This window comes from Pinus tabuliformis, chromosome 9 (assembly GCF_031772625.1).
Source record: "Pinus tabuliformis cultivar Carrire ecotype Pingquan chromosome 9, CPIR1, whole genome shotgun sequence".
Taxonomy (NCBI): domain Eukaryota; kingdom Viridiplantae; phylum Streptophyta; class Pinopsida; order Pinales; family Pinaceae; genus Pinus; species Pinus tabuliformis.
In genome coordinates, this window is record NC_142307.1 from 1,593,495,076 (window position 1) to 1,593,508,698 (window position 13,623).

General features: G+C 33.9%; 1 protein-coding gene across 1 annotated transcript; it reads left to right on the top strand.

Moving 5' to 3' along the window:
- Positions 1 to 463: 463 nt before the first annotated feature.
- LOC149154828 (GDSL esterase/lipase 7-like) lies at positions 464 to 2,766 on the top strand. The gene is made up of 5 exons (XM_089445232.1): positions 464 to 986; positions 1,209 to 1,336; positions 1,452 to 1,688; positions 1,970 to 2,225; positions 2,343 to 2,766. Exons 1-5 carry the CDS (start codon positions 524 to 526, stop codon positions 2,564 to 2,566), a joined length of 1,308 nt encoding a protein of 435 aa, XP_089301358.1. The 5' UTR covers positions 464 to 523; the 3' UTR covers positions 2,567 to 2,766.
- The last annotated feature ends 10,857 nt before the right edge of the window (positions 2,767 to 13,623 follow it).

Here is a 13,623-nt window from a genome sequence, read left to right on the forward strand (position 1 = left end):
AGAGTTAATTTTATTGGTTAGTTTGATTCATTGGGTTCGTTTAACTCATTGGATTTGAATTTCCAATGAATTTTTAACATTGATTTATATAATAATAGCTAATCAAATTGATTATTTTAGTAAATAACGAAAAAAAAATTAATTATAACTTTGGGATTAATTATATCAATGAAATTTTATTCCAACCAACTTAATCTGATTCGTCCTGCTTACAAAATATAAGATTTTACAAATATATATTTTACTTTTACCAATCTCTATTTTATTTTATTTTCAATTAAAATGGTATGTCTTTTAATTTTTAATTTATTTTTTAAAGAAGAGTTTTATGATTTTGAATTTCATTTTGTCAATCATAACGGATAGCCGAGCGCTTATACCCAAGAAACCACTGCCACGAGGCTTGTCAAATAGCATTGCTCTGCTCCTCTATTAATTGAAGGTACCTCGTTCATATTGCTGCGTATGGTATTTTATCTTCATTAACTTAAAAATGGGAGGACCTTGAATTCCACGGCTGGCGATGAAGCTTTTTGTTCGAAAGCCAAGAACCGGTGTGCACCGCAGGGTTCTGTATACGACTGTTGCGCTCCTCATCTTCGGCGTTGTTATCTTTTTCAGATCTCTGCACCTCACGCAGATGCCCTTGTCACAAGAATACAAAAACCCACAGGAGCAGCTACCAGGTCACGAGTTCGATCCTCGGGATGAGAACAGAACAGATCCTTTGGACCATCCGACTCCACTCAGAACATCCGCCAACTCCACAGGGAACGCATCTTCAATTGTCACAGAGAACAAACTGGCTCGCCATCATTCACTGGTCCCTGGGTTCTTTATCTTTGGAGACTCCACTGTAGCCTGCGGGAATAACAACAGTCTTGGAATTTTTGCGAGAGCGAATCACCCTCCATACGGAAGGGATTTCGACACCCACATCGCCACAGGAAGATTATCCAACGGTCGGCTCGTCGTAGATTACCTAGGTAAGATTTCTTGATTATTTGGAATATATACAATGTGTATACATCTCCGTGCAAACCCTAGATGCGCATGTTCCAGGTTTTCTTCATCTGTACCGATCAATCTCTGTATAATATATACAATGTGTATACATCTCCCGACAAACCCCAGATCCGCATGGTCTAGGTTTTCTTCATCTGTATCGGTCGATTTCACTATTAATTTCCTTCTCTGAGATGTAACAGCAAACCTCATGGCTATGCCGCTGGTTCAGCCATTTCCTGGACAAGCGGGGCGAATCGAAACCATGGCGCGTGGACTCAATTTTGCTTCTGCAGGGGCGCGGGTTTTGCGTCCCAGTGACTCAGACCAAGTACTGATTGCCCCTGTACTCAACACTATGAATAGTAATACTTCCTGTAAATTTTCTTTGAAATAATGGGGATTGGTCTAACAGAATTTGTTTATATTCATTCATTCAAAAACAGGGGCAACGCATATTGTTAAGGCAGCAGGCTAAGCTAGCTACAGAAACGATTGAGCAGATATCGTCGATCCTAGGGCGAGAATCAACGAATCAAATAATTTCGAAGTCCATTATTTATATCTCCATAGGAACCATCGATTATATTGACTTCTACCTGCGCAATCCTTTTGGCTTTTCCTCATTCACGCCATGGCAATTCAACCAATTGCTTATCGATGCCATCAGCACAGAAGTGGAGGTCAGTAATCCTGCAAATCTTCGTGTCCAGGATTTAGGGTTTGTGGAGGTCACTTGTCTTACAAATCTTCGTGTTCGGGATTTAGGGTTTTAGGGTGGAGTTCAGTTATCCTGCAAATCTTCGTGTTCAGTGTTTAGGGTTTAGGGTGTGTGCAGGTCAGTTATCCTCCTAATCTAGTGTTTCTTGACAATACCAATAATAATTTTCTTGACCATACAAATAATAATCATTTCAGTCTTGTTGAATTGAATTGCAATTTGGGTATATTTATGATTGTGCAGAATCTGTATAATGCGAACGCAAGAAAGTTTGTGTGCGTGGGTTTAGGGCCTCTTGGATGTGCACCACATTTCTTATGGGAGCGTAACAGCACCAAAGGGGAATGCATTGAGGAAATAAATAACATGGTGATGGCGTATAATTTGGCTCTTAGGTACAAGTTGGATAAGCTCAGCAACAGGCTTGCAGGCTCCAGTATAATCTTCTGCAATATGTACGATGCAGGCATGGATATAGTGCAGAATCCTGGTAGCTATGGTAAGAACACGAAACCGATGCATTTCTATTAATACCCTGTGTTGATGTGTGTAGAAATTGCATGATAGTTTTAGGTTTGAATTCATGGACTGTTTTTTTTTTATTTTTTTTTTGCAGGTTTCAAGACTGCAAGCGATGCTTGCTGTGGGCAGGGAAAATATGGTGGGGGTATCATATGCACCACTGCAGACATGGCTTGTGCTGATGCTTCCTCCCACGTCTGGTGGGACGCATATTATCCTACAGACAGAGTTAACTCTATAATGGCGGACAACATCTGGTCAGGCAAGCGTATGAGCATTTGCAATCCCATGAATCTCCATGATTTAGCGATGGGATAGACATTGTATGTAATGCATAGAATTGTATATTTCAGTTCAGTTGAGTTAGTTAGATGTTGCAATGTATCATAGGGTTGTTCTGCCGGTTATAATTGTGCCAGAAATTATGTTTTTGAGTGAAACACCACACGGGAAGAGATTAGAGGACTTGTTTGGCGAAGGTTGTTAACGCCATTCTTGACTTTTTGGTGATACTCAGTTTGGAAATGGTGATGAGCTGCTCATTTTGCAGATTGATATGTATGTAAGTTGGTTAGGAATGAATGGTTCGTTGTGTTTGCCAATTGATCTTGGCTATTGCGTTGCTTTCTGTATTTCCGATTTTTGTTCAAAACATTTAAACGAAACATTTTTACTTTCATGTTTTTGTTGAAAACATTTAAACCATGAGCACATAAATTTGTTTCTTTCTTCTTATCAGAGACACTGAATACATAAATCGGTTTCCGGTTTCCGGTTTCTTTCTACTTATTAATTTAAATTTAATATTAATGTAATTGATACCATCAATAAGTTACTTTTAAATTTAATATTAATATCATTGACACCATCAATACGTTACTTTTGAGTACATTGTTTTTCATAGATTTAATTTATTTTAAGTAAATAGATGGAAGTTTATTTATTTTTTAAATAATTGGAATGTAGTATGCATTGTGGTGTAAATAAGTTAAATTTAGATTTCAATGGTTGTACTGTCCTTATTCTTGTATGTAATAAAATAAATAATTTAAATTTAAATTATATAAATATAAAGTTGATTTTAATTTTTTATAAATTTAATATGTTTAATTAAATTTCATAAACTAATTTTTTTTTCCCTTATTTCTAACCTATCAAATTAATTTAAAATATTTTAACAAAATTGCATTCTATTTACAAGCCTAACATATAAACTACAAGATTAGGCCAGCAATAGAATGCATTTAACTCAAAAAGTATGACATTTTAAGGTGGCCACTTATGATTCCGTTTAAGCTTATTTTTCATATGTTATAATATTGGTTATTTTATGAATTAAGTTTTTTTAATTTTATATATATATATATATATATAATATTTTTTTATTATTATAATTTTTTTAAAGTTAATAATAAAATTTAATAATTATATTTTTTTAATGAAAAATATATTAATTAATAAAATAAGTAAGTTATTGTCTACTCATTTAAATTTTTTATTTACATTTATTTTATTGTATAATTATAAATATTTTTTTAATATATTAATTGTTAAATATTTTTTAAATTTTTTAAACTTAAAAATAATAAAAAATATTATTATATTTAAATCTCAAAAAAAATATAAATAAATTAAAAAAACTATTATAAAAAATAACTTATATTTTAAAAAAATTATATCCGTAAATTTTCCAAAAATATAAAAAACATTATATGCATATTCTATTTGATAATCCTTATTTATGAATTGTTGTAAAATCTTAAAAGGATAGTGCGCGTCAATACAATACTATATATATATATATCTATATGGTTGAACCAGTATGATACGAATACATGTTCGAATTTTTTTTTTTCTCTCCAGTTTTATGAATATTTTTTAATACAAAATATATACACTTTCGACAGCGTGATCTGAAAAATTATAAAGAAAACACTAGCCTATTATATTTTAAATTAGGATATAATATTAAAATAAATTTTAAAAATGAATATATATAAATCTTTAAATGAAATCTATTTTGACAAAATTATATCATTAATTGTTCATGGTCTATTAAGGTATTTTTTTAGGTGTAAAAGTTATTGTTTTAAAGTCTAATAGGGAAAAATACAGTCATATTAAAATTCTTAACATCCAAGTGATTTTGAAACGACTCTAAATTATGGCTACTCAAATTTCAAATTAATTTTACAATCATCTCAAAGTTCACAAAACTAACGATGATTTGTTTTTATTATTAATTAAAAATATTAAATTAATTAAACCGAACCATAATAACTACGATATTTACCATATATTCTCATCCTACACTTAAATTTTAAATTAAATAATGGATACGGTTTTCTTAACAGATGGGTTATGAGGCATATGTATTATGTTGAACCAAAAAATCCTTTAATCCTTCCTTTATGAGGCTTAGAATTTGCATGTGAACAGAACGGTGTATTCATCTATCTCATAAATGAATTTTAATTTTCATATATAGTTCATAAGTATAGTTATTTCAATCGGAGAGATAAGTAAGAATATTTCAAGCAATATGGTGTATTTAAGTGGCTTAAATTGTTCATTTTAGATTAAATTCACGAGTGTATATCTTTCTTGGCTTAAGGAGTATGTTGGAACTTTTAATCTATTGTAAATCGCATTTAAGGAGATTTATTTACCTAGATTATATGGACAAAAAAAATGATATTATTTCAAATGTTTAATTGATATTGAAGTCTTTTTTGGCACATAATTCTCATGTTTCTGAAATATGCCCTTGACTCATTGACTCATTGGTTTTAAAGGTCTAAGCATTAAGCCTTTAGATCTGATCCTAGTATTTTCGAGGTATTGATATTGATTTATGATGTTTAATATTTATTAACAATGTTTACATTTTTGGTTAAAGTCTAGAAAAAGTAGTTCGTCTACGATATTTAACCATTAAAATTCTTTTTGACCCTCAAACATGTAAGAAGTGAACTCAAACATGTAAGAAGTGAACTTACAAGTATGTATGCTCTTATCAATTTTATATAGTATGATCTATTTTGTTTCTATTACAGTACATAATGTACAAGTTCATCATAGAATATAATATGGTAATAACCATGAAAACATTAATGGAATCTTATGGTGTAGTGGTGTTAGATCTGGTATGTATAGATTTAGTTGCAGATGTAAAATTGGTAGATTTTTTTATTTTTATTTCTTTACTCAAATAATGTTTTAGGAAAAAATTAAGATAATTGTAGTAATAATATAAAAGATTGATCGAATATGAAGAAATAATAATTTAAAAAGAATATCATTTAGTAGTTATATCTTAAGTTTAAGTAAAATGGGATTATTTAAAACAAAAGTATAAGAGATTCATTAAATGTTTTGCAAAATCCAAAGCTAACACCAAATTCCCATTTGTTCACTAATTCAAAAATATGTATCATAAAAAAAATTGATCTACCATATAATCAAATAAACTATAAATCTACAAGATTTTGAAATAAATAAAATAAATTGTATCCATAAAATATAGTGAATCGTCATAATATTTGTAACATAGAGATTTGCAATATATATACTATAATCATATTGTCAAGTCGACAACCATATTATAGGAAATGGAGATGGATTCCCTTTCATTTTATTCTCTCACCCTCATAGTGTAAAATTATAATTGGTAATATATTATAAACTACCTATAAATGCAATTTTACCATTGTGCTCTCAAACCCCTTAAAAAATTTAATTTATCCTAATACCCCATTTTAAAGAGTAAGAGGGTCCATAGGTCCTAGAGGTTCCTATGGCTTTGATACCATATGTAATGGTCCAATCTACCATAGAAATCATATATGTAGAACTTCATAATAGTAATAAAGATACATTTATTCCAAAATCCACATTAACAAGGTGCGATGGAACTTACCTTCCAGATGAAGAAATTTTGTACCAAAAATTAGTTAGTTACCACACCACTCCAAACTTAATGATTGTAATAAATGTATGGGGAATAACTCTTCACCAACCAAAGGCTCAGCTAGTTAGTCACTCTTGATCCCTCAATGTACTACTATGTTATATTTTCTTAACCTATTACTCAATCCCAAAGAAATAAATTTTCTCTTCTTCCCCTTCCTTATATAGATGCCATATGTGATAGAAAAACCCAATCCCTAAGATCCACTTGTCATTATTTACATCGATTTTTATCTTCACTTTTCTTTTCCCATTATTATTACTATTTTACTTATCTATTAACTTGGGGCATTATATATGGCATCCCATTATTTGTTTTTGACCTGGATTGGATCATTATATTCTTTTCAACCATCTTGATGCTTTAAGAGTGGAAATATTCAAGGAATGAGCTCATAGAACCATTTTTATTAGTGGGCCCTAGTTTGGTGAATTGGGATCTAAAACCTTTTGGAAGCAATTTGACACATTAAATTGAAATTTTTAGGGGGGTAATTTATCAAATAAGTGGTGCACCTATTAGTGTTATTATACACACAAATATATTTCCAATGGCACAAGAATCACCCCAATTAAAGTTTGTATGCAAAACTTATTCTACCTAGAAGTTGACTTCTTCTTTTTTTGACCGTCATGATTCAAGAGGATGTCATGTTAGCCCCCATTACTAATTTAAAAGGGGCTAGCCATAGGATCATGATGAAGAAGGCTCTAGAAGGATTGAGATTATAACTCTAGTTAAGAGTTAAAGGAGTCAAACTTAACCACTAGTAGGTTATCAGACTATGCTATAACCTGGCCACTAAGAGGAAAATGGGTTCCATTATATTCAAGTCCATTTTATTTCATAAATGAATAGAGTAGCTGAGAGTGGATAAAGAGAGAGAGAAAATAGATATTTTTTGCATTGTAGCAACTGAAGCCACAGGTCTCATTGCTTTGTGCTTGCATCCATTTACATTTAGAGAAAGAGAGAGAAAAGCATCCCCACCTTCCAACTGGGTTTTCTCTAGGAAGGGCTTCCTAGATCATATCTTGCGTTTATTGTGATTTGTTAGTATTATTTACTTTTCCTCAATTTTCCATATTTTATCTACTCCAATCATAAGAATAACATGGTAATTAACTAATCCAAAAATCTAAGAAAATATAAATCCTTAGGGTTTAGATGTTAGTTTTTTTTAAATATATTAGTAGATTTGTTGTGACATATTTTCCAAAGGAATATCCACAAAAAATTACATATCATATTGGTTTTCGACAATGTTTTCTTAGGTATATTGTGGATATGTGCAAGTGAATCAAATAAATTAAGATGAAAGTTATAAAGATCCCATGGTGGAGAGCTTTGTGTTATTGGAAGCAAAAGTTATTGATATAAACCATAATTTGAGCCTCCTCATGCATGCCTTGACCAATAATCACACACTATATATAGAATACATAGGTTCTAATATAGAGGTCGGATCATAGGGTAGATTGTGGGATCAAGAAGATCTAGAGAGGGGGTCTAAGAGAGAGCCCAAAAAAGATCAACCAAGTTTGAGTGCTATGAAACATTCACTATCCCTTTTCAAGATGGAAGCAAAGGTGTACATTAAGCCATATCAAGGAAAGATTTATGATTTGAACTTATGTCACTAGTCGCAACATTTATATACTTATTTTAGTGCTCACCATATAGAGGAAGAACTAAATATTCCATTCTTGCATCTAAAAGTAAAGGACCGTGCCTTGAATTGGTGTGAAATCCACATGAAAACCCCAATATTGGAATGATATTAACGTAGTGGTATATGCAATGGGACCCTTATTTGGTGTTATTTCCATGTGGTGCTTATACCTTTTAGGCTAGCTCACGGTCCTTTAATTTCCCATACGACCCAAATCATACCACTTTTGTCATTATCATCACTCCAATTTCTCACCTGTCATCGGTTGAGACTTGGTCAACGCTTAGCCCATATGTCTGACCAAATTTTGGTGACAAAATGTTCTTTATAGCCATGGACCTAGTCTTTCAATGGCTATGATCCACAACATAGATCAACGATCTATACTGAATGTGGGGGTGGAGTGTGTGGGTTTGCCCCTTATATTAGTAGAATGGGGGCAAGTCCACATTCACAGTTACTCCTTAAGGTTCCACTCTATCAGTCGAACAATGTTGATTAGGCAGAGGAGGAATGACACCTCTTCTTGATTGCGAGGGGTGCATGACCCCTGACTTAAACAAGGAGGGGGGATCTACACTCATGGTTCCTCCTCAAAGTTTTGATTTTAATTTAAACCACATGCGCGTTGTCATTTCATTGTATGTTAAACTCTATCAACCCCTTGGTCTGCAACATCGATTATTTCCTTCATCTTGCTAGCTATGATTTGATGTTTGAACTATAAGTACAATCATTGGGCCTTGTTGGTCTCAAACCATGAGAACACAAAAATTTCACTCTTGTATGAGTGTTTATTCTTATGTTGGGAGTATGAGGGCCACAAAATTAAACCCCAGTTCGTTTTTTATTCCATTATAATTTATGGACTATTCAACTTTTAAAAAGAAACTAAGAAACAATATTTTAAATGGTCGAATGATACAAGGAAATTGAAATAAAACATAAGGTGTTGATAACTAGTGGGTTCAATTCTATTCATAAAGAAAATTACATACTTTTAGTTAATGTTCTCAATGACCCTACCTTCTCTTTCTTGCTCTCTCACGAGATTGTAGGTTAAATATTTTATTTACAAAAGGGAGAAAATATCCCATAACTAAAGAGGGAGTTTGCTTGTCAATGGTTTGTCTCATGAGGTTACGCCTGGGCATTTTCTAGAAACCCTTAACCAACTAAGTCCAACTATCCCATAATGGACACATAAGAAAAATAATCAGATTCTTATAGCTTAAATATCCATGATTTTTCCCTCATGGGGAAACCTAAAATTTGTTAGGATGCCCCTACATCACACTCCTCATACAAAAATGTTTTGATGGACTCCTCTCCATGAGATCTTCCATAGTTTGAATATGATTCTAGGTCTCTACAACTTTCATATAGGTTGCATATTATTTTTGGGGCCCCTTCCACTTGACTAAGTACTCATAATAGTCCTTCTTCCTTGTCTTTTTGACAACCTTCTGGTTAAGGATCATCTCCGTCTACAACTTCTAGGCCATAGGAAATAGTTCCTTCCACTGAATATTCTATTTCCAATTGCCCTTCTCATCTTCGCGTGACTTGTAGGGTTACATGTAACACCGTCCTCCCACATCTACCCAAGCAACCAACCAGCCAAGGTAAACATGCGATGAGAGGCCACTATGATATGATTCGACCTCCTAAGTTATGTTAAGTAAGTGGAACCAATGAAAGAAAACCATATATACATTCAACATCATTATTAGAACCCACAGGAACCAATCCAACCTTTTTGCCAACCAGCCCCTAGGTCCCACTAAGATTTTGGACCACTTGACCTCTGAAAGTGCTCATGCTATGGGCATGCCAATATCCAAGGACCTCTAAACAATCTCACAAGCCTGCAAGCCAGAGTCCATGGACCATTTTGCACAGTGGTGTGCCAACATCCCCAAGATTTGAGTCACTGCCTAGAATTCAATGACATCTTCAGAAGAGTGAAATAACAAGGAAATGACAATATAAATGAAATCACTTGAATAAGATCTTGACTATAACCCTACTAGCCATGACAGGCATTTCGTCAAACATATCACAGATATGTATTCTACATGTGTAAATAACAAATCTAAGAATAGGGGTCTCATACTTAGCTCATAATCACTAAGAAGCATTGATGTCTCAACACATCAACTACCATTTCATCCATTAGGTCATAAATACATTGTTCATTCATTTACCAGTAAAAAAATGATGAGAGCCATACATAGCTTTTGTCATAAAACATATATAACCAACTTAATAGAAACAAAAATACCATAGAAATCACATCCATATGATCCACATATCAACCAATATAATACTCATAGAAATACAAGGAGGAATAACCTCATATTGATGATGAAAAATCCAAACCCAAGATGGGACTTTCGCATTCCACCCAACCATGTAGTGACTGAGCCAAATATCTCTTCAGTTATTCACCCTCGTGCCATATTCCAAGCATGAATGTGGGATCTCATAGAACACATCAATCCAAAACCATTTAGGGATTCAAGAGGCCATCCACCTCAACCCATCAAGCACTGATTCCACCTCATGGTTGGGAATCACCAAAACCATCATTAGATTGGTCTCTATCTAATCATTCTGGGGCTTCCAGAGTGTTTTTACAACCAAGGATTCCAAACTCAACCCACAACTTATGTTAGGCTTCTAGAGAGTTTTTCCAACCAGTAATTCTAATACTAGTAACTCAACCCACTAAGGGCTTCGAGAGAATTTCTCCAACCAAGGCTTCTAGGACTAGTAACTCAACCCAAGTTGTTAGAGGTATTCTAGAGCGTTTGTCCAACCAGGGCTTCCAGGAACTAAAACTCAACCCAAGCTAAGGAAACATGAGAACCAACCAAAACAAACAAGGAAATAAACCCTCAACACCATTTCTATCCAGGAATGACAAGGCTAGGAAAATCCACTGTCAATCCAAGCAATCTTCCATGCCAGTGATGGATCATGACTAATAATCCACATGCATATGCCATGCATGCCAAAATTAGTGAGGAAAACTTGCATGCAACTTGGTACCTGCAAGAAAAATTGTTGTAGTTTTTGATCCTGGTGCCCTCTTACGCCTTACTTCTCTTCCTTTTCCTTCTTGCTCCAAATATCCAATTATGCCACACACTCCAAGAGTGCTCCAAGAAAAATCTTAGTATATGTTGATAGTTTTGGACCCACCAACATGTTAAGAGATCTCCCCGGTAAGATGTCCCAACAAGACCTTAGACTGTTTGGTGTAGGAGTCCTAGCAGTGGGTCATATAGTATCGCCTTGACTGCGATTGCGCGCAAAGGTAGGTAAGATGTCCTTGTTGGTAGCAAGAGTGTGACATGCGAAACAAGCCAAGGAAGGTGCATGAATGGTTCTAACGCACGGAAGGTGGAGTGAGTGCACCCCTTGGAAACCAATGGAAACACGTAGCTTGAAAGGTAACACACGAGCAAAGATGCATCACGAACTGGAAGGAAGGTGATCCAACAATACAAAGTGATGGTTAAACTAACAACATTACATCTTAGTAAGATTCATACATACATATACAGAAAAAGTCTATACATAGATGCCTAAGAAAACAGATACATATATCATTAGAGTAACCAAGATAACTAAAATACAATAACAACATATGCATGAAATGTGTTGGCTCTGTTATATTAAGAAGTGAAGGTTCCAATCATACAGTACAACCATTTCCAACCACTAGTCTTGATAACGGAACTTTATAGTCACTGTTGCCTGCTCCTCCAAAGATATATACTATCTCTACAATGTGGAGAAGTCAAGGCTCATTACAATCCTCTTTAAGCTTTCTCTAAGATACTCCTATCAGAACCTTGGCTACCCAAAAGCCTCTACAATGACTTATGAGGTTCTATAAATAACAAAGGTTGAGGTCAACCTTGACATTCCCCTTTGTGACTCTTCACCTACCCTCATGACTCTTCACCTACTACATGACTATTACATTCAACTATCGACACTTGGTCTTTCACTTTTACAAGATGTTACATTACAAGCTACACATGTACCCATGTGAGACAAAATAGGCTTGAGAAATCCATGAAAGCTATCACTAAGACTCGAATAGTTGTGGGAATACCAACTCTTCGACATCCTCATGATGATTGACAGTGGCGAACTGATGCCAAGCTTAGTTGTCCATGATGGTGTGCGCATGATCAATGGTGACAGCCTGTTGAAAGAGAACTCTTGCCTCTGTTTCATCTAGGTACAACGATATGGATCCTTTATCCAACTCATTTGATAACATGCACATCATCATCTTGAGTGCAGCTGGACCAACAACATACTGATGCATAGTGTCTGTGTTGATCTCCAAGTGTGTTCTGGTGACTATGTGCATCAACACGTCGAAATACATGTTCAGCTCTAGTCATACTTGGTTCTTATCTTCGCCTTAGTGAGTGTGCCAATAGGTGGGATCGCATGTGTGCGCATAATGACATCCATGCTCCTCAACACCCTTCCATGTGATTGATGACACTTGTCACCTTGTCTTCTCTGTGCAAGCTGTTGGGATGGGTCTATAACCTGTATGGACATAGTTTGATCAATCTGTGCATTTTGCGCCTCCCACTGTACGTGTTCCTACTGTTGTATCTCTGAGATGATAATGGTTAGCTATCATGCCAAGGTATCTGAGATATTTGTTTTGGGGGGGTTTTATTTTAATTTTGGAGGACCAATGTATGAAACAGATTTAAAACAGTCATGCCTAACCTTTTTGAATAGTATTAATATTTAAACAGAGGACTGCTATTAAAATCCACACAGTGATATAACTCGTTTAGTGATGAGAAGAAACTGAAAGATGGTATGATTATTACGATTTTCAAATAGAAAGTTAAATAATCATAAGTAAGAAAACCTTCAAACAATTTTCAGAAAGATTAATAGAATATGCCTAAGATTACAAAATATGTTGATGATTTTATGATTTAGAGGGAATTAGTTAAACAAACAGTTTATATAATTCATTCTCTTTAAAGGTGATCACTTCAGAAGCTTATAGGAGTAAATTGAAGCACAACTATTCCTACCTGTTTATCTTTGTAAAATTTAAGAATATGAAGAAAGAATAGAGTAAATGAAAACTGGAAAACTTACACAGGAAACAAAACTATATGAATCAAAACTCTGAATCCTTTGCTTTTGTATTCATGATCCAGAAAAAGCCAAGTACATTTAATGCTTACAAATATTTCTTTCAAGGTTGTAACCCTTAATAACTCGTGGAAGGGACTTATTTGTACAATCTTAGAGCTAAGAAAATATCTTAAAGAAATTTACACAAATAGATCAATACAAAATTAGGAATATAAATTGATAGTCGATCTGTCACTATTTTGGTTTTGAGCTGTTGATGACTATTCCTGGAAAAGATTAAAATTGCTGAAATGCTGATGATTGTTGCTAGAAAAGCTGAAAACTGTTGAATTGTTGATGACTATTCTTGGAAAAGCTGAAAACTACTGAACTGTTGATGACCTTTCTTGGAAACACTAAATGTTGTTTGATCCTCTTTCCAGTCAAGTAAATCAATTAACTGTTCCCAGCATTTCTTATCTAGGATAGATAACTTAGTTACCCTTCGATAAACTTCATCCATTTCTGTATATTTAGTAAAAGTGGGTTTTACTAGAAATATATGTCTAATTTCATTTAGAATGAAAAAGATATCTC